The 22,705-nt window shown below is 34.4% G+C and overlaps 2 protein-coding genes across 2 annotated transcripts; one reads left to right on the plus strand and one right to left on the minus strand.

Annotated features, from left to right (window-relative positions):
- The first annotated feature begins 13,197 nt into the window (after window positions 1–13,197).
- On the plus strand, window positions 13,198–17,387 carry LOC132161665 (structural maintenance of chromosomes flexible hinge domain protein). The gene is made up of 4 exons (XM_059571835.2): window positions 13,198–13,854; window positions 14,776–14,937; window positions 15,053–15,745; window positions 16,087–17,387. Exons 1-4 carry the CDS (start codon window positions 13,495–13,497, stop codon window positions 17,194–17,196), a joined length of 2,325 nt encoding a protein of 774 aa, XP_059427818.2. The 5' UTR covers window positions 13,198–13,494; the 3' UTR covers window positions 17,197–17,387.
- Window positions 17,388–20,773: 3,386 nt separating this feature from the next.
- Window positions 20,774–22,033, minus strand: LOC132161858 (uncharacterized protein At5g39865). Its single transcript, XM_059572063.2, has one exon. It carries the CDS (start codon window positions 21,841–21,843, stop codon window positions 21,064–21,066), a length of 780 nt encoding a protein of 259 aa, XP_059428046.2. The 5' UTR covers window positions 21,844–22,033; the 3' UTR covers window positions 20,774–21,063.
- Window positions 22,034–22,705: the final 672 nt, after the last annotated feature.

Here is a 22,705-nt window from a genome sequence, read left to right on the forward strand (position 1 = left end):
TACCAATTCCCCTCCTAACCGATTGAACGAGAGAATTTTTATGTTAGGCAACAACCTCTTTGTGGGAGACCTTAAACCCTAAGAGAACATCGGCATATTTAAGGAGCCTAAATGAACCTCACATGTATGCAATTTGGCCCTGAACAAAACTCTACCAAAATATTCGTTCGTCATACGCTTATTGACTTGGGTTTCAGAGTAGCTTTACCAAACCTTACCGGTAAACTTTTCTAACCTTACAGAGCTTTTCATTAAAAGACAATCTTAAAAGTCACCATAGTTCCTTGCACCATCAGAATTATGTAGTTCCAAAAGTATAATCAAAAGGCAATTGCGTGAGGTAGAAAATGTTTAAAGTTGAATCAAAGTGACAAATCATAGAACATACGAGCCTTAGGAGGAGTAACCTTCATTGTCGAAGAACGTTTTCTTATGTTTTTCCAAAAACACAAACATGAATTTCTGACTTTGCCACATACATTATTTTAAATAATATATAATATTAATTGTCCAGTATTAACAACTTCTCTTAAAAATTAAGCTAAAGTTTATTTCTTGAGGAACAAGAGAACAGCTTTCTAACATGCCCAACAAAGTGACGTGGACCCAACAATTCCCTTCATTTGTAAACCACTATTCTTAATTCACTTAAAAAAATAATAATAATAATAATACCATCTTGATAATGGACTGGCTCAATAAAGAAATAAATCTACAATCTTCTAGTCCCTTTGAAGAACACATTATTTTTATATGCATTTTTTAATAAAATGAATCTTACATACATTTTATAAGTACATGTAAAAATAAGTTACTCTTTCATATATGTCATTTCAATTGATATAATTGTCACATGATCATAAGTAGTGTGAGCCACATTCGTCCTGTGGTAGGCTTTGATATCATAAAGAAATTCGTGAGCATAATTCATCTCATAAAACCGGTTCAATAAGAGAATGTTGCATATTCCTTATAAACATGCCCAAGATCTTGTCCACACGCAATGTGGGATTATTCCTTAACATAATGTTCTCCAAACTTTTAATTGCGACAATGTCCCCCCACCCCCAACTACAAAAAAAATTGTCAATGTCTCCCCTAATGATGAAAATACCCTTAATAAAAAAAATTAAAAATTAAAAAAAATGGAATGGAAATTAAAAATATATATTTTTCGAATTTTTGACAAAATTTAAGGTAATATCTGTCTTTTTGCTGCCTTGAGGAGACATTGTCAATTTTTTGATAATTTGGGAATGACGTTGTTCCAAATAAAAATTTGGTGGGAACATTATTAATTGGGTGCTAGCTTGTAGAGAATACGTTAACTTTTTTTTCTACCATCTTGAAGAAAAATAATATGAAACCAATCATATGGTCAAAGCTAAAGATAAAAGGACCCAAATCCAATGCAGTTAACATTATCCAATGACAGAAATTATAGCCTGAATAATTCATGTGTCATTGTGTTTCTAAATAATTGATGAGAGATTTTGAGCCTTTTGTCATAAAAATCATCATAATTTTGGCCTCACATCCATAGTATAGGTTTAATCCTGGCCTGGACTATACATGCCGAGTGGTGCCAAATCGTACCACTAAATAACAAAATTATGCACCAACCATCAATCTGTTTCCCCAAAATCATTAGCAGTTTCTGGTAGTTTGCTTTGAGAGGGGGGGAAAAAAAGTTGTAGTGCATTTTATTGGAGCTTTTTGTGTGTCTCACTCTCGCTTTCTGAAACACAAAAAAAGTAGGAAAATCTTGCAGACGGGATGGATATCTTCATCCTGTTGTATTCTAAGCATAAAGACAAAAATAAATACACTAATATGATAACAAAATCACCTAAAATGGGTTGCGTTGATGGGGACTGTGTTAAGTTATGACTTAATTGAAAATAAAAAAAAATGTTTGGGGTTCTTACTATGTAGGCTTCTTATGCACAATTCTTAGTAAATAGGTGCTACTATAGTCATGTCTTTGGGAACGTTTGGCATTGCGATTTTGGGTGCGTTTGGGAGTGGGATTTCGCAAGAAAATAATTTGCGTTTTTAAAAAATATTGCAAAACATAAGGTGTTTGACATTGCGATTTGAAAAGTATTTAATCTAAAATATGAAAAAAAAATAATAATAATAATAAAATAAAATTATAAAGTAGGGTTAAATGCTTATTTGAAAGTGAACAAATTTAAACCAGAATCACAATTCCGCATAGCAAATTTTGATAAATAAAAAGATAAAAAAAACTTTTTAATATGTTTAACCAAACACCTTTTTGATTTTAAAAAGTTACGATTTCAAAAACGCAATTTTTAAAATCACACATATTGAAACCGCAATCCCAAACAGGCCAGAAACTTGTAGAAAATATATTTTTTCAAATCTCAGGTAAGCATGTGTTTTTTTGAAATGTACAGTTTTAAAGGTGAAATTGCGATTTTGTCAAACATTTAACTGCGTTTTTAAAAATCACATTTTTCAAATCGTTATTTTTAAATCGTACATTTTGAAATTGCAAATCAAAACTGACCCAACATAGCCACTCTAATCGCCCCCTTTTGTCTTTTTTTAATAGGAAAAAAAAAAAAAAAACTATGGCTTAAACCAACTGATTAATTAATCTATGTTATAATATAAGATTTCAGTCAAACAAACACTTGATAATGCTTTTGAACGGATGGTTCGATGAGACTTCCGACTCATGGCCAGCTGTTCTTGGGTCTCTTAAAGATCTTTGCTTCTTTAATGTTGTCTTTTTTAGCTTTGATTTAACGTGTTACCATAAAATCTATCGTTAAATCTAGGATTAACAGCTTTATTAGTTTGATTCCATCAAAGAACCTTGGTTTCGGAAAACGACACGCGCACGACTGGTTTTTCCCAAATCAATGCCTTTTTTTTTCTTTTTTTTTTTTTCAAAATTCTACAACCCCAAGTCTTTAATAAATATTATAAGAAAATAATTTTAATAACTATACATCAATATTTAACCATAAATACATAAATATTTGGGAAAACTTCACAGAAGACCCTCGAACTTTCACATGTTTTGAAATACTCTTTTAAACTTCAAAATCTCTTAATTTAGTTCCTTGAACTTTCAATTGCTCTCAATTTGGACCCTCCATCAATTTTAACAGTTAAAAATACAAAAAAAAAAATTGTTTTTTTTTAAATAAAAAAAAAACGCTTTGGAAGTTGGAATTTTATACAAAAGTTAAGGGTATAAACGTAATGTAACATTTAAAATCTGACGGAGGGTCCAAATTAAGAGCAATTGAAAGTTCATGGAACTAAATTGAGAGATTTTGAAGTTTATGAGAGTTTATCAAATCAGGTGGAAGTTCAGGGGTCTTCAATGAAGTTTCCCTTAAATATTTTTATTGTATATAAATTTATAACTGAAATGGAGAGGAGGCATGGCCGATACCGGCCCCTCGGTTTTGTTTTTGCACACCCGTGAACGGGCGTGTATAAGTAATTCTATGAAATAAGTGATTTTGTTTTATAATATTAGTAATAAATGGTATTCTTATAATTTTGATAAAAATAATGTGTTGATTGAGGGTTAATTAGATTCTTGGTTAATAAATAATGGACAATATTATTTTGACTAATTTTTAAACCAATAGGGCTTTAAGATTATAAATTTTTATAGGCATCTTATAATATTAAATTAATGGTACACTTGATTTGTTCCAATAATTATTTTAATATATCTCACGGAGATGCAAGCATCGTGAATCTTGATACCAAACATATAATAACAACGGTCAAAGAAGACGTTAACGTCGTGATACGCCCGTTAGAGAAAAATAAAAATATATTTGTTAAAAAAAAAAAAAAACAAAAAACAAATTACTGAAATAAAGAGATGAAATGTCAAGTCGTGGCGAAACAAAGCCGCTTTCCTCTACAGTGTAGTAGCAATGCAGTCACTGTCTCGTCCAATAGGATTGTTTGTCTCTAAGATGTCATCTTCCTATTGGACGGTGGTGGACAAGCCGTTCAAATTTCTTGTGTGATCGTCACTAGTCTATTTTCTGTAGGCCCGCTCTCCCACTTTCTCCGATTTGTGGCTATTTTTTAGTCTCTGTCAATTTCAATCTCCTGTGCTGCGTGTTGGTGGCAAGCTCAGTGGTTGTAGTAGAAAGCCTTCAATGGAGTTTTCATGATTGTAACATACAGAAAACAGCCAAAACTAAAAAAAGAAATGAAAAAAATAAAGAAATAAAATTTGAAAAATAACAAACACAAACATTTTATAATAAAATTAAGGGGTAACTTCACTTTAAACTCCTGAATTATCAAGCAATTTGACAAGTTCCTGAACTTTCAATTGCAGTCAATTTGAACCTCTCTGTCAGATTTAAAAGTTAACTTCTAACAACAATACCTAAAAGGACCAAAATATTCATGATTTTCGCCTTTTTATTTTATTTGGAATTAAGGGTAAATTTGAAATTTTTAAAAAAAATTCAAGGGAATAAACGTTATTGTCTCACTTTTAACGTTTAAAATTTGACGGATGGATTCAAATTGACTGCAATTGAAAGTTCAAGGGTTCAAATTGAGAAGTTTTGAAGTTTGAGGGCTTGTTAAGTCACGTGATAATTTAGGGGTTAAAGTGAAGTTACTTTTAAAATTAAATTATATTGCAACAATCAAATTACATTGATTGTAATATTTTATATTGAAATGTATTAAATTAATAGTTGGCATTCTATTTCTATTATATATATATATATATATATATGTGTGTGTGTGTGTGTGTGTGTGTGTGTGTTGGTTTATGCATTCACATCATCTTAATTTTTCTATTTTAATTATCAATTTTTTTTTTTAAAAAAAACACATATATCACATTATATATTTTAGGCTTTTTAGTTATCAACTTTTACTATTTAATTTAAATATTATTTCTCTTTCAAATCACTAACATTTTAATTAAAGTCGTGTGCATGTCTTAGGATAAGTTTCAATATTCATTAAATTTGTTAAACAACTCATTTTTGCCCAAATACACGTTCCGACTAATCGAAATAACATTTAGCTAACCGAGTGTGAATGCATGGCGAAATTAAATTAGTTGAATGTACAATTATGTCGGTTTATAAATAAATAATGAACAAAATGATGCTTTTGGCCCCTCAACCCCACCGAGCCTGAGAAGGCCAGAGCACTTGTTTTCCTCTAGAAGGCCAACACAATCTATAACGTCATAAATATTCGGATTTTCACGTCCGTATGGTTTGACCCTTCAAATTAAACCCCTACGTCCTCTATTTTATTTATTTATTTTTTTAAGGAAAGATGTTACACATTCATTTAGAATTAATTTTTTTTGTCAATTTTCTTTTAAATTTCTACTGAAATTCTTAGAAGAATTCTAGTTTCTGAAATTTCAGATCTAGGTTATTAGTAGTGGGACACGTGGCAGAACAATGACTATTGGATGAAAAATAGACGGTCTAGATTTGAAATTTCATAAACTGAAATTTCTTATTATTTTATTATTTTATTAGTAGTGGGACACGTGGCAGAATAATGACTCTTGAATGAAAAATGGACGACCTAGATCTAAAATTTCAGAAATTGAAATTCTCTAAAAATTTTAATAGATCATGATCCTGTGAAGCCTACACTAGATCTCATAGATTCAGTAATAGATTTGCTCATCTTTTATATGTAGATAATCATTGGACAAAAGATGAAAACAAAAGATTTCTCTTTCTGAAAAGAGTATCATGTAAAATGCTTGATAAAATAAAAACGAGGTAAACTGACAATTTAATTTGTAAATTGCTCATCTTTTACGTGTAGATAATCACGAAATGGGACAAAAGATGAAAACAAAAGATTTCTCTTTCTGAAAAGAGTGTCATGTAAAGTGGTTGATAAAATAAATACGAGGTAAACTGACAAATTAATTTGTAAAGACTTATAATAAAAATTAGGAAAAAATTTACTTTACCCCCTGAAGTTTCAGGAGTTTTTCAATTTGAACCCCAATGTTTCAAAAATTTTCAATTTAAACATTCCGTTAATAATTTCCGTTAAATTGGACGGAAATTTCTAAAATTACATAATTACCCTCAAGCTTTTTTTAAAAAAATTTCCGTCAAATTTAACGGAAATTGTAACGGAAGGTTTAAATTGAAAATTTTTGAAATATTGGCGGAGTACATTGCCACTTTTTAAACTTTGGGGTTCAAATTGAAAAACCTCTGAAATTTCAGGGGGGTAAAGTGAATTTTTCCCTAAAAATTATACTACTTTAACAGCATTTGATGTAAAATGGTTTACTTTATTAATTGTTTCTGTAATTATAAAAAATTGTTTTCCCTTATATAGCCAATGGATTTCTTCCCAATTAATTACTTATTAAAAAAAAAAAATCTTCCCAATTAAATGGCCGGTAATGGCAGGCCTTTGTCTCTTCGCATGGCTTGGATCTTATAAACCTATTAGCAAAATCAATTTCTTCTGTTCAGATATTGGTGGGTGTAGACTATATAAAACATAATTTTAATATATATAGTTTATTTGAGGAACATTCTATCCATAGGTTAAATAGAGATAATTCCAATAGCCTTTCACTAGAATATCAATTACTACGGCAATAATTTTAAAATTACAGTACTGTGAGATTTGATCTTTGTCTTGCTAGCTGTATGAGTCATGACCCTTCGTTTATTATTAAATAAATAATAATAATAAAAAAAAAAGAATAAGACAAATTATGTTTCGTAAACATAGATGGGAATTTCCACATGGCTTCCTGGCCAATTGGTTTCAAGTTGGCAAATTAATAACAATGATTACTCTATAATTTCTTATCATTTTTTTAATATATATTTATATATATTTATAATTGGATTCCAATATGAATTTATAAGGACTGCTCCAATCACTGCAATGAAATGCATTGTATTCTCAGTCCAGATTGTGACTCACACACACATAATATATTCAAAATAATAAAATCTTCAATGCCTACGTGATACATACCCTACAAATTCGGAAATCTTCATGCTGTTTAATTACTTAAATCAATTAATTTATACTTTGAGGACAGCAAATTCATCTCTCTACCATATTTTTTTTTTTTTAAAAAAAAGGGTAAGTTTGTCTTTTCAGCTTCAAGCACGAGTGATACAAATCTTGATTACAAAATAAAGAGATGGTGCCTAAGTACACATGATTAAGAATTAAGATTAAATTTAAGCTTAGGAGTGAGAATTCGTGTTCGTGTGTCGGGTTTTGATTGTATTGAATCATAGGTATAGAATTATATAGGTTGGACTCTTCAATCCTAATTTACTAACATAATGTTGGATTCATATCAGGTTCACGGGTAGTGTAAAAAATTGCCAATTCTAGTGTCGTGTGTCGGGTTTGGACCGTGTCCTGTCTAAATATGAATAAAAAACTATATAAGTCAATTATAATCCGATCAATTAGATTAACATGCCAAAATTTTCAACTCACTAATTTCGTTTTTGATTCATGTTGAGTCTTGGTATCGTTAGGATGAGGCATGGCAAGGGGCTTAGAGTGCGTCATATATGTTAAATCACCAATTTTTTCATAAACTTAAGTTTATAGGAAGAGATAAATTTAATCACTTAATCATTACTGTAACATTCCCTCTCACGTGTGGGTTCAAACTCCATTTTAATATGTGAGACCCAACATGTGGAATATTTAATTTAAATGGAGGTGATTTGATGGAATCAAGGTTCGATCTCATAACTTTTTGACTCTGATACCATATTAAATCACCACTTTTCTAAGTTTATAGGAAAAAATAAATTTAATCACTTAATCATTACTTTAATAATATCCCCCACTACTACATTGGTGCATGATGGTTAATTGTAATTCAACCCTACCTAAATCCTAATTACATAGTGAAAAGAACAAGACGAGGTTTGGTAGGCCAGAAGCATGTGGTCTGAATCGTCTGATGCATGCACTTCTCTTGCACTTTACATTTTGTGGAGAGTTATAGGAACACATTGCCTCAATAGAAACTGATTATAATGTCTATCTCAAACTTCATTTTCAATCCCAATTCCACCCCACTTACAAGCTGCAATAGTGTTTGTCACTTAAATAATAAAAATATTCAGTTGACGTGAATACGTCGCGTTAACTGGCACTGGTGTGAAGAATAGCGTTACTGGCTTCTTAAACAAATGCCCTCGAAAGTGACATATCGGGGCGACCCAAATCAAAATAAAATGATTTTGTTTAGTTTAGGGCAAACCCAAATGTCTTAGCATGGAAGTAGAAGCAATGAGAGGAGTAGATAGGAGGAGTGGGGATGAAGAATTCAAACTGGGGTTCAAGTTGAAGGAAAAATGGAATCATTTCCCCAACTTGAAAGGGTCTAAAAACGTCAAAACAGGCCAAAAGCCAAGCTGTAAAGCCAAAGGGTGTCCCATCAAGAGAGGAAAATATTAACTTGTGTGTGTGCCTCACAGAAAGGATACCCAAAAAGTCATCCATCCCTACCCACCCTTTTAAGCAAAAAACCACATGGCCACCCAGCCCATGTGTCGCGCATGGAGTCAAACGTCTGTGTCCAAAGTCATCACTAACTCTCATTGGTTGGGCCACCTTAAACGTTGACTTATCATTATTATTCACTAATATAACACAATTAATGCCAACCCCAAAAACAACAAAAATTGTTGAGTGGGAAAAAAAAACTAACTAAATCCAATAAGAAATTTGGAAATAAGTTAATCGCACATTTTAAAACTACAAAACCAATCAAACGCTAAATCTGAACCGTTGACTAAAACCTCGGGAGATTAAAAAAAAATAGAAGTTGATATGCTCATCCGGGGTCTTAGTTCATTTGTCAAAACTTTTTTTAGTGTGGGTTTTGTTTTCATGCTTAAAAAAATGTTTTGATTTGCCGTGCATATGAAAGTACTTTTGAGTATTTTGTAAGTGTTTTTATATTTTGAGTTATTTGTTAATACTTTTACTCTAATATCTGTCTGTTGATGAGTTTCCGGGAGTGTTTTTTTGTATTTATTTGTAAACTTGTTCTGACGTGACATGAAAGTGAAAATCGTTTTTATGTTTCAATTAGTTGTTAAGAAAACAAAAACCAAAACAAAAATTTTCAACTAACATAGATTTTGGCTTTATTTGGCATGGAATTAAAAAAGAAAAAGAAAAAAAGAAAGTGTTATGAAATCAGCAAAAATGACCATATTGATAGTGAGGACTTTTATTTAAATTGCAATAATGTGATTGTGTGCAGTATTTTGGGATACTAATAATTGTAAATGATTCAAGAGTTAGCCCACCATTGGGTTCAATCCTTGTGAAAGCAAGCCATGCCCCATGTCTCCATCAACCCCTTTTCTAACCCTAAAAGTCTGAACTTGACGTGAAAAAGGGGAGATTAATTAAATACAAGTTAATTAGAATTTGTAATTACACAAATGCTCCTTCTAGGATTTTGAATTTTGACTCTATAAATTATTATTCATAAAAAGAAAAAAGAAAAAAAAACAAAGTAACTATTTTTGTAAAGATGCATATACTGGCCATTACTCATTAGGTTGGTGGTCAGATTACTTAGAAGTAAAAATTTAGAATCATGAGAACTTGTACTACTTTGAGCACCTGGTATTCAATTCCCTATAACTTACAATAAAAGAATGAAAAATAGTAAGTCTATACGTCTACTCACAAAAGGTAAAAAGAGGACACCCAACCTTCCAAATTTTTTTTATTTTAAAGCAAGAAAGATAGGCTGGATAAATTAACTGTAACTATTTTACTTAGGCGTGATCATAGTAGTACTTGCTCGCTGAGAGCCGCACAAGAAAGGCTTAGACGGTGAAAATTTTGCAAGCCCTCCCTCAAGTCTGACTGAATCATAGTGTAACACAGCCCTATCAAAACATCAGTGACACCCAAAAGGGTTAATACTAATAGGACTGATGATTCTCATTTAGAAAGTTGAACTCTCATCCCCAGTGGCGGAGCCAGACAATTTATATTGAGGGTGCCGCTAAAATTTTTTTGAAGGTACTGAATGGTAACTTGCGTAAATAGGAGAGAATAATTTTTTTTTTCTTTTTTTTTTTTAGAGTACCGTGTTGAAGTTGGGAGAAAAATAGGAAAAAAAATTAAAAATTAAAAGCTTTGGGGGTGCCACGGCACCCCCAAAGCATTTAGTGGCTCCGCCACTGCTCATTCCAGTACATGTCTAACCACTTAAAAAATTTTCTTGAGACTGCTGAACCACCACTACTGATAATCACCCGACCTTTCAATTGATGTGTGGGGTATGGTTTGAGATTTTTATTTGTTAATAGCAGTTGGTTGAGATATATTTATTAGCTCCTGCTTGAACAGGGAAAATTAAGTTTGAATTCTAAATAACATTTTTCCATGACCAGTCTAAAGGGATTTTTAGTCTTTGCAATTATTTGCTACATGTGAGAAAGGGAATTCCACTTATTTTGACGATTAGTCGCAGTCATATTGAATTCCCAACGCTTCGTCATAATTTTTTTTTTTTTTTAAAAAAAAAAAAAAATTAGAGAAATTAGATAATCTAGTGATTTGAACAACTCGTTGGTTATCAATTTGTAATGAAAATTAACTTAAATCACTCAAAGTTCAACAACCAAGATATAAATTTTAAAAAATTGCTTTAAAATGTTTATAAGATCATGTTTAGTATGTAAGAATAGAACCGGAAATAGAATATTTATTATGTTGTTTAGTTACGAGAATATAAAACAATGAACAATTAAGAGAACTTTGGCAGATCTTCCTCTGATGTTTAAGTTAGCTCATTTAATTCAAGTGTATGCTCAAAGCCAAATTATTTAGTCTAGGTGTTGTATTTGGTGTAGGGGCCTATTTATATGCAAGGTTGTAGAATTGGACTCATACTAGGTCTCATTTTTCAACTTGATATAAGAGTGCCAAGAATTTGAATTGGCTTGAGGTCCTACTCTAATTAGGTTTGAAGTACGGCTATTGTATCAGATTCTTGAAAGAGTTCTAATCGGTCTTGGATTAAGATCCATACTCCTATAGTGCTTTATGTCGGTTAAGAGATGAAAGTTCCTGGAATCTTTCGTATTGAAGTAATACCTATCACCTCGGGAGATGTTTTGTCCCGGAGATATCCGATGATCTCGGGAGGTGCTTGTCCTAGGAATAACTCTTTGAATACTTTGTGTCTTCCCGGGATATGCCAATCCCGGGAATTTTCCTATCTGGGTCGTGGGCCTATCATTGGTCTAAAAGCCCAGGATCTATAGGGTTAGCTGAGTAGGATTATTCCTAATACAATTCATAATTATTCCTCTAAAATGAGAAATAATTACTTCTCCTTTGAGGTTCAAAATATGTATTCACCCATGAATTAAAAAAATCAAAAAAAATTTGGGTGGTCGCACCATCTCCGAAGCTCCTTGTTCATGCGTGGTACGACCACACTCGATATGCACTGTCGGGGCTGGCCGCAACCACCGTTATGGCTTGGGAGTGGTTGCAGGCCTTGCGACGACTTCTGAATAGTCATATAGTGGTCACAACTACCAGATGGCTTGGATCTGGTCCACGATGGTCGGGGTGGCGCTGACCAGGAGGAGTGTGTACTATTATTATGTTATTTTTTTTAAGTAATGGTATTTTAAGAAATTTAGTTGAAATTTAAATTCATTTTAGTTAGAAATTTTGGTTATTCATGTGTTGTTATCGAACGAATAAAAATGATCATTTAATTCTAATTTGTTGTATTCCACCCACATAATCATCATTCCAGTATATCAATCGTGCCTAAATTAAATTAACCTTAAATAGGAAGCAATTACAGTGTAACACTTACCTTGGAATAGGATTTTGCCCCAAATTAGTTATCTTTCTTTACACTTATCATTATTTTCAATTTAATAAAATTTAAATTATCTTATTAAAAAATAAGATTATAATTTAAATTTTCTAAAAGATATAAAAGATAATAACAAAATAAAAGAAAAACTTCATGCATCTCCAAACTACTAGGCCTTTTGCAATATCTCCAAAAGTTAAAAAAAAAAAAAAAAGGTTTGTAATGTGAGTGTTGGTTGTATCAGCCACTTTTAATTACTCCTTGTCGTTAGGAATTTTGTTAACCCAAACAATTAATGAGTGAAATGTCCCATTTACCCCTGTAAACATTTTAAAATACAAATATACTCTTTAAGTTAAAAAAATAAATAAAAAAATAAAAGAAAGATAAGGCCGTGGGTGATTTTTTACACATTTTTTATTTTGTGAATGAATATATTTTGGTCATTTTTCGCTTCTTTCATTAATCTTTAATGAAAATCCTAACGGAGAGGTGATTGAAAGGAATTGATAGAACATTCACATTGTAAAATTTTAAATTTTGAAGGAACATTGCATAGGATCAAGATCTACTGAAATTCTTAGAAAATTTTAGTTTCTAAAATTTTAAATTTAAGCCGTCCATTTTCTATCAAATGGTCATTGTTCTGCAATGTGTCTCACTATTAATAAAATAATAAATATTTATTACTTTATTAGTAGTAGGATACGTGGCAAAACAATGACTCTTAGATGAAAAATAGACGACGTAGATCTGAAATTTCAAATCCTATTGCATAAGGCGTGATAATTTAGAGGGATAATAACAATCTTCTTTATCTCATTTAAAATAATTAGAATTTAAAATTATTGCATTAATATATCTAACCGTGTAAATAATATTACATTTATTTAAAGATTTAATGAAAAAAAGTGACATTATATCCGCCAACATTGAAATTCTTGTTAAAGGAAGGATAAGGCTTAAGCTAAGCTTTCCTTAAAAAAAAACAAAAAAAAACAGCTGTTCGGTTAGGAGGATTATCCAACGATTCTCTTAACTGGATAAAACTCAAAAAGCAATCCGGATATAATATAACAAACAAACCCTGAAAGCGAAGACCAAAACAGGACGGAAGTCAACTACCTCGTTAATACGCCGTTAGTCCCGGTGATACCCACAATGTCACAAAAACAATCCGTTGTTTTATTCAATAACCCTTAACCCAGGATGGTCTCTCACTGTTAACCCAACCATGGTTAACAACGAAGACTCTTTAAAGTTTAACCCAACCAATCCCCGACCCGAGTAGTTCCCTCATTTCCCAAACCCATCAACGTTGCCACAGTATTCTATCTCTCTCTCTCTCTCTCTCTCTCTCTGTTTCTCTCATCGCCACTATATAACGGCATATTCTCTTCCAATCCTTTTCTCTCTCACTTTCTCTCCCCGGAGTTTTTCTCGGATGTGAAAAAAAAAAGGGGATAAATTTAACCGTTTGGAGTTTTGTGTGTTTCGTTTTTCTCTTTCCTAAATTTCTCTACGGATTTCTTGGGGCTGTGTTCGGGGATTTTCGCGACAATTGGGTTTCGTTGATATTAAGGTGGTTGCTTTTGTTTGGTTGGGAAATGGTGGTGAAGATGATGAAGTGGCGGCCGTGGCCGCCTCTGGTGTCGAAGAAGTACGAGGTGAGGCTGGTCGTGAGGAGGCTGGAGGGGGGCGATCTGGTGCGGGAGGGCGTAGAGAAGGCGGGATTGGTGGTGGAGATCAAGTGGAAGGGCCCGAAGCTGGCGCTGAGCTCGCTGAGGAGGACGGCCGTGAAGAGAAACTTCACAAAGGAGGTGGAGGTGGGGGCCGAGGCCGAGGCCGAGGCCTACCAAAACGGCGTTGTCGTGGAGTGGGACGAGGCGTTTCAGACCCTCTGTACTCTCTCCGCCTACAAGGACAATGTGTTTCATCCCTGGGAGGTCGCTTTCACTGTCTTCAATGTGAGTCTCTTTGTGTAAACCGCTTCTTTTTATTGGGTTTTCTTTTGTGGGTCTTTGTGATTTTGATTACTATAAACATAAATTCGTTGGTTTTTACGTTTTCTAAGATTTTATAGGAATTTTGTGGCTTTCGATGGTTTTTTGAGTAATCTTGTGGGTTTTTTTTTTTTTTTTTTTTTGGTTTGGTTTGATTGTGTTCGATCTAAGGGCGTGAATCTTGAAAATCTTGTGGCTTTTGGGAGATTAATTTGCATTGGATTTACTGTTAATTGGAATTTTAAGCCTGATATATGATTTTGATTGTTGAATAGTGGCACTTGCGAAGTATTTTGTCTTTCTGCTATTGTTTACTTTTTCTGTCAAATTACTTTCTGTGGTTGACTTATAAGAACGAAGGTTTCTTGGTTCCTCACTTCCTCTCTGTGGAATCAATGGTTGAATTGACGTGATATCAAGTCTTTGATTCTGCAATTGAGGTGGTAAAGGTTTGTGGAATTACATTTATTTTGAAGGGTACTTGACCGGTGGTTTGGTCCTGATTATCTGTTCCATCTTTGACGGTTTGAGGTATCAAAAAATATGTAACTTTCGGAAATTTGTGGGTTCTTATTGCCCCGTTCGTGGGTTTGGAGTAGATTGCTTTAAAGTATTTTTGCCTTGTAAGACCTGGAACGTTTTGTAATTTTTCTTCTAATTGTAGTTGTCACATATTAAGAGAGAAGCTATATAATTTTATGCCGTTGTAGATATGATATATGTTTTTGTTACATTCCTATTTAGAATGGTATAAAGTTCTGGTTGTAACATGCAGTGGGGGTTTCTTATCATTTTATCTGATTTTTACCATCCTTTATTTTTTTATTTTGGAGAATTGTCGATGGACTTTTCGTGATAAAATTTGTCTACATTTTTGCAATCCAGGGATTGAATCGAAGTCAAGGGCCAAAGAACAAGGTTCCTGTTGTTGGAACAGCTTCATTGAACCTTGCTGAATATGCTTCTGCAGCTGATCAAAAAGAGTTTGAATTAAACATTCCTCTCACACTCTCTGGCAATGCTACTGAGCCTTCTCCTTCACTCTGTGTATGTGCCTCTGAATCACTTTCCTGTGCTTGTTAGGGAGCAGACTTACAGTTCCTTTTCATTTTGCTGTCCAATTTTGTTATGTTCTGATCTCTACCCTTTATTGTTCATATAGATATCACTGAGCTTATTGGAACTGAGAACGACTCAAGAAACCATGGAACCAGTGCAGAGATCAGCAGTTCCTGTTCCATCGCCACCCCAATCGGGAGAAATTGTCTCAACAGAAAAGGATAAGGATGAGCTTTCTGCAATTAAAGCTGGTCTCAGAAAAGTAAAAATATTTACAGAGTATGTGTCCTCCAGGAGAGCAAAAAAGGCGTGCCGTGAGGAAGATAGCAGTGAGGGCAGGTGCTCTGCCAGGAGTGAGGACGGTGAGTATAATTATCCCTTTGACTCGGACTCGCTTGATGATTTTGAGGATGGAGAAGTAGATGAGGGCAAGGAGGATTCCATTGTCAGGAAGTCTTTTAGTTATGGCTCACTGGCATCTGCTAATTGTGCTGGAGGATCATTTTATTCAAGTATGAGGATCAATAGTGAAGATGAGGATTGGGTTTACTTTAGCAATCGGAAATCTGATGTTGGGTGCTCAAAAATTGAGGAGTCAACTGCATCAGTGGCTGAGCCACCTCTATTGCAAAGTTCAAAGCGCAGCATTCTACCTTGGAGGAAGAGGAAGCTGAGCTTTAGGTCTCCTAAAGCCAAAGGAGAGCCATTGCTGAAGAAGGCCTATGGAGAAGAAGGTGGAGACGACATTGATTTTGATCGTAGACAGCTTAGCTCTGATGAATCTCTTTGTCTTGGGGTAAGAGTCTGCTCCTAATTGCATATTTTTCATGGTTGTGGAAAGGTCTTAATTCCAATTGTTTTTGTGATTAACAATACCCAAACCTTTTGCTTACAAAAATTACTATGCCAATCCCATATTCTAAAATTTTTGCACATAGAAGAAGCAAGCTGAAACTTGATCATAAAATAGTTCATTATCTCCTTGATCTCAAATCAGAAGTGTATAAAGTGTTAAATTATGAAATACATCCTGTCAGGATGATATTTAATCTTTTTCTAGTTTGTTGTCTTTTACGACTAGTACCAAATAACTGTTAATGAAATTCTAAATGCAAATTATTGCTACCATCTTGACAGTGGCACAAGACAGAGGAGGATTCATCTGCAAATCGATCCTCAGTTTCTGAGTTTGGGGATGACAACTTTGCCGTAGGCAGTTGGGAGCAGAAAGAAGTAACAAGTCGTGATGGACACATGAAGCTTGAGACCCAGGTTTTCTTTGCTTCCATTGATCAGCGGAGCGAGCGGGCAGCAGGCGAGAGTGCATGTACAGCCCTTGTTGCTGTCATTGCCGATTGGTTTCAAAACAACCATGATCTCATGCCCATAAAGTCCCAATTTGATAGCCTTATCAGAGAAGGCTCATTAGAGTGGAGGCACCTTTGTGAGAACGAAACCTATAAGGAGCGGTTCCCCGACAAGCACTTTGATCTTGAAACAGTCCTTCAAGCCAAGATACGCCCTCTTTCTGTAGTTCCTGGGAAGTCCATTATTGGGTTTTTCCATCCAGAGGGGATGGACGAGGGAAGATTTGACTTCCTGCATGGTGCAATGTCCTTTGACAACATTTGGGATGAGATAAGCCGTGCTGGTTCAGAATGTCCAAGCAGCCGTGAACCTCAGGTTTATATTGTCAGTTGGAATGACCATTTTTTCATCCTCAAGGTTGAGCCAGAAGCTTATTACATCATTGACACGTTGGGGGAGAGGCTATACGAAGGATGCGATCAGGCCTATATCTTGAAATTTGACAGCAATACGGTAATTTACAAAATGCCAGATGCTGCAGAATCATCAGAAGAAAAAACAGGCGGCGACCAGCAGATTGTAACAACAGCAGCAGAACACAAGAACAGGCAGGGCCAGCCAGCTAACACAAAGGAAGAGGGTTATGTAGCCAAGCCTGAGGAACCCATAAAGAGTGAAGAGGAAGAGGAGTTTGTATGCAGAGGGAAGGAATCCTGCAAAGAGTACATAAAGAGCTTCTTGGCTGCAATTCCAATAAGGGAATTGCAGGTTGATATAAAGAAAGGTCTAATGACCTCAACACCTCTTCATCACCGGTTGCAGATTGAATTCAACTACACCCATTGCTTACAACAACCACAATGTGAAACGACTGCAGCTGCAACACAAAATATGGAAGACCCATTCTCAGAGGTTGCCTGCTTAGAGGACTTCGTGTAAAATTATAGGAAGTGTGATTACTCTAACTTGTTTTTTCTTTTTCGATTATGGGGTGTCTTTTGATGTGCATTGTTTTAACTAAGAAGAGCCCATGTGATCTTTTTGAGTGGTATATGAGAGAGAGATGGGACTGCAAATGGAACAGTCTGTATTTTTTTTTTTTAAATGTTAATGGAGCTTGTGTTGTGTCTGCCTCTTTCTCATGCCATTTCTCTTAATCTCCTTTTATCTTTCTTGGAAAGGGGTGTTCTGTACACAACTGTAATCTCCTTTTCAACTGAATCACCCCTAACTTTCCACATGAATCCAACTTTTTCTTGCAAATATCGAAAAATTCTCCTTTTGGAAGATTTTTTTAACTTTTGCAGACTCTCATAGACTCATATAGGCATAATCCAACTATTGTTGCTTTTGCTTGCATCTGCTCTCTGATTCCAATTCCCATATAAAAATATTCCCTTGGATTTGACGTTGAGAATCTTATATGGCTTACATTGAGGATTCTGCATTCCAAACAATCATTTATATTTGGACAATTGGACCCAATATTCCATCCCAATTTTGCGGCATTCTCTTCGATGTAAAGATGATCTTTTCAAGGTTGTTGCGTGGAAGGACATGAAAAAAGGTTTCTGTAATTTGCATGTTCTTTTTTCGTGACCAACTTCAAATGTTATGCCATGGATGGAGTGAAAGATTTCCTACAGAGACTCTGGCCCCAGCAGCACACGGTTAGAATATTCCATCCCCTCCATTTAATTTAAAATAAAACAGGTATTATCTATTTTATAAGATTATATAAGTAAACTCTAACTCGACTCATTTATTTAAATAAGTCAAACCCTTAAACCTTCATACTCTAATTTTGTATTGGGTTTATGTCGGGTTCACGGGTTATGTTAAAAATTGTCATTCGTGTCGTATCGAGACATAGATATAAGACTATATAAGTCAACTTTATTATGATCCATTTAATTAAATGGGTTAAACTCCTCAACCCTAATCATTTATTTTCATGTCGGGTTCGAAAGTTGTGTCAAAAATTGACAATCCTAACAAAAACTTTAAATCATAATAAATAAAATTGAAACGGTGAAGAAAAAAATACACAATCTTTTGGTTCATTATGAGTGAATTAATATTAATGCTAAAAGGGTAAAGCCAAAAAATTGCCACGTAAGGGAAGTCCCTTTTGGGCCTAATTTATGAAAATGACAGGCCGAAAACGATCCTCATCCAACTTCAACGTCAATTCCTTTCCGGCCTATCATAGGCTATCCCTTCTATTTAAAGGCTTTTTGATTTTTGGTCAATTTTGTTACTAGTTTTCTATTAATGTGATGATAATTATGATTGATTAAAGATTAGGCTGAGATTCTTGACCATGTCAGTTATTGGTTGAGATAAGCCGTTAAGTTTGTATGAGTCTAACCTTAGGGACCCAATTAAAAAAATAAATAAATAAAAAAAGGAAAGGAAATTGTAGCTTTTAGTTGAATATATAAACCTGAATTATCATAAAATAGATATCGATGGGAAAGAGAAATTTAATTTGAAATGAAAATAGATTGAAGGCTTAATGGTAAAGAAAGATATATTAAATAGGGAGAGAACAAAGAATATGAATTTAGATAGATAGAATCATAGAAAGGTGAAAAAGAATACATTTAATTGACTTTGATTGGTAGGTAAACTTTAGATTTGACCTTAATTTAATTGAAATTAGAGGTTAGTTAAGCTGATTGGGTTTATAAGTTTGCCCCAGGACAAGTTGGTGATTGCTATGTTACTGTCTTCAAAAGGGTTGTTTTATGCTCGGTTAAGCCTGGGTTTATTATTGGGCTACCTCTAGCTTAAAGCACAAGATTGCAGGTAGGATTGTCAATTTTTAGCACGATCCGTGAATTTGAGACGAACCCAATACGAAATTAACGGGTCAAAGTTGATGGGTTTGACTTATTTAATTAAATTGGTCGGATTATAATTGATTTATATAGTTTTATACCTATGCCTCAACATGATTCAAACTTGACACATGACACAAGGGTTGACAATATTTATCATTACCTGTGAAACTCAACACAAACTCAACATGAAATTACTGAGTTAGAGTTGAAGAGTCTGACACGTTTAATTAAATGGGTCGAGTTAGGGTTAACATATATAGTCTTATACCCATAACTCATCACTACTTGAACCCGACACACGAACATGAGTCGTCTAAGAACTTATCTTGGTCCTTATTATCGGATAAGAATTCTTGTAAGTTGGTTGTTCAAATTGCACGTTACGAAGATGAGGGCATCGTTTGATAAACGATTTTGCCTGTTTTTGGCTCTACACTATCCATCACACTTTTTTATTTTTTTTAATATTCTCTTACTTTTTATATCATATCAATCATTTTTTATTATTATTTAAATAAAAAAAATCACTACAAAACAAATTTTTTTCATTTTTTCATATCAAACATTCTTACTTTTTCACTTTTTTTTTTAAAAAAATATTCTTACTTTTTTTTTACATCAATCACTTTCTGCTACTGTATCGAACTAAAACCAAAACAAAATCGTTTATCAAACGAAGTCGAGGCTGCAAAACCCACTTGTTTCGAATAGTTCAGAGTCCATGGCCTACTTACCCCTGACAAGTATAATTCGGACAACTAATTGATGAGAATATCGATCCCTTATTATCTCCCTTATGAGCCTTAACTCTCTACTCATTGCAGCTGCTAAACCAAGCTAAAGTTGGTCACCATTTGGCGGCTTAAATGAATGGATGAAGGCTGGTTTTAGGCTCTCTAGTCTAGTAATAGAGTTACCCATCATTCCCTTATCCATCTTATGTCTATCACTTTTGTAAATTTATTATTGAATTTGTAGAACCTAACGAATTTGCCCATCCACGGTACAAAAATGTACAAGAAATGGCCGGGAGTATGTCCATCACTTTTGTAAATTTATCATTGAATTTGTATGACCCAATGAATTTGCCCATCCACTAGATAAAGATGTACAAGAAATGGGCGAGAGAATGATGTCTATCATTTTTCTATATAATAACACCAACAAGATGTAGTGTATCATCTAGACTTCAATTTGCTGACTGTCTTGCACCATTTTCTGGTCCCTGGGCTAAGGCTGTCAATCAGGGTCGTCTTGTTTAACCTGGTCCCATATGTTTCTTCCATTGTCATAAACATAACAAATTTGTTGCTCTAATTGATTAAATTTCTCCCCGATTGAGTAGATTCCTTTGTCTTCTTGACCATCAAAGAAAATAATGAAAATAAAATAAGGAAAAGCAATGTCCACACTTTGGCATAAAGTTGTTGGCGTGCATGCTTCATCATAAGCTCAAACTCCTCCTTGCTCGTAACCTTTTGATACTCAGTGACTTTTTTTATATCTTATCAACACCCATGTGCTTGTTCTTCCCTACTCATCATTCCATTTCTGTATTGTTCCCCTCTCATCATATTCAGAATTTCTACTAGAAATGAAATTCAAATTTATCGATCTCAGAATAAATCACACAGAAGTTGAATCATTCATTAATGCATAGAGTCCCTAAAGGTTCTAAGTCTCTCTAAATATTCAATATGTTAAAGATGCCATAGCAATAACATTCTCTTTGAACTTTAATCCCAGGATGAAAGGTTCCCTATTGAAAATTATACAACATTATGCTGTGCTTTCTCCACCAAGGCAAGCTACTGCAACAGCAATCAGTTTTAAGTATTATACAAGTTTGAAGAATAGTGTAACATGAAGACCAAGAGAACTAAGAGAAGGAAATTAAAGCACACTACTTGTCATGACCAGATGGGGAAGAGCTAGAAAAAAGGCAATATTGGTTAGATTTTCAGCAGCAAATTGGGCATTGGACCAACCCATTTTCATTGCATTCAGGGCATCTGATGTACAATATTTCACTGTTGTTGTTGTTCTCCCCATCTGCAACAATCTTCCGGCTGCCACTGCAATTAAGGCAAACCACAAACCTGGCATTGGCACACCCTCTGCATGAAGTGGAGAGGTCAAGTGGGATGCCTTCCAAAAGCTTCCTAAGCTTGCCTTGCTCATGCAATCCAGCCACTTCATCAGCTCCTCCAATGCACCTCCCCTTTATGAAAAGCCTTGGAGGGATGACTTTTCCACCCAAGATTCTCCACAGCTCTTCCCTGTATTCCAAATGCATTGAAACATCCCTCTCATAGAACAACACTTTGAAGCTTTCCAACAAGAACCGGATTGTGTTGCAGTCTTCAAATGTTTTCCTGATGCCCCTCAAGCTTGTTGTGTAGAAAATGATCGACTCGCTTCCTCCTGGTGGACATTTCTCTTCAAAATCTAGCAGAGATGTGCATTCTTCACTGCCCTTTGCTTCATGTGTACTGCAATCTTCCATCATCATGATGACTTCTTTGGACTTCATGGGGGATTTAAAGTTATCCTTTTTACCAACACAAAAGTACTCCAATTCCATCTCTTCATCTCTAGGAGAGCCAGAGATGCCCTTCTGATCTTGTTCTTTGTAAAGCTTTTCTTGGGGGTCTGGCTGAAGGACTAGACCTTGTTTGAAGGTGCTCAAAGATGGGATGAATTTCAATTTCCTCAAGAATTTTCCCCTCATTCCTTTCATACCCAAAATTCTAATCTATCTACAGTTTCCGGATTACAATGCATGTGATGTGATGGTACGAAGTTTGAAGAAAGGGAAGGGTGAGTTCTTGCCCTTGTGGGTGATGAGAAGGACTTGTGAGGAGAATAGAAGACAGAAGGAGGATGACACTTCTCTTTTGGTTTCCAATTTCTGGAAAGTGGAAACTGAAAAAAGCTGCTTTTTAAAGTTTTGAATGATCACTGCATGGGGCATGTCCATCATGCTTCTCTCCAATCTCCATTACAATCCACTGACCCATCACCAACCAATTTGGTGGCTAAATCATGTTTAGAGGGGGGTATGTTTGTCAATTCCACCATGGGACTGAGACTGGTACATGCATATATGGCTAAAATGCCCATGCTTGATTGGCCACCAGGGTGATCATGGCTTAACATGGCACAGTTTGATTGGGCTGATTACACTTGTACAGAAGGTGGCATAGGAGCAGAGCCAATCCCCGGGAGACATGGTGTGCCGATTGACATAATTTCAAAAGCAAGAGGGCCACAGCATCTTTCCCTTTCGTCCTTTTTTTTTTTTTTTTTTTTTTTTTTTCTTAATCAATTAAACATAGAACCTGGGATTTGGCTCAATCCTCTGAATTTGCCTGGGAGGAGGATGCTTCATTAACTTGATTATTTACTGCTATATATATATGTCAGCACTGAAGTTTGCAGACACATCACATGAATGCATGCATACACACATTTGTCAAAAAAGGTATGGGGTTGATATACTGTTAATACTCTCATATTGAACTTACACTGTACCTTTTATTTATTTATTTATTTATTTTTTTATTATTATTATTATTTTTTAGAGATGAGTAACAATCGAG

Source organism: Corylus avellana, chromosome 10, assembly GCF_965113065.1.
Source record: "Corylus avellana chromosome 10, dhCorAvel1.hap1.2, whole genome shotgun sequence".
In the NCBI taxonomy this organism is placed as follows: domain Eukaryota; kingdom Viridiplantae; phylum Streptophyta; class Magnoliopsida; order Fagales; family Betulaceae; genus Corylus; species Corylus avellana.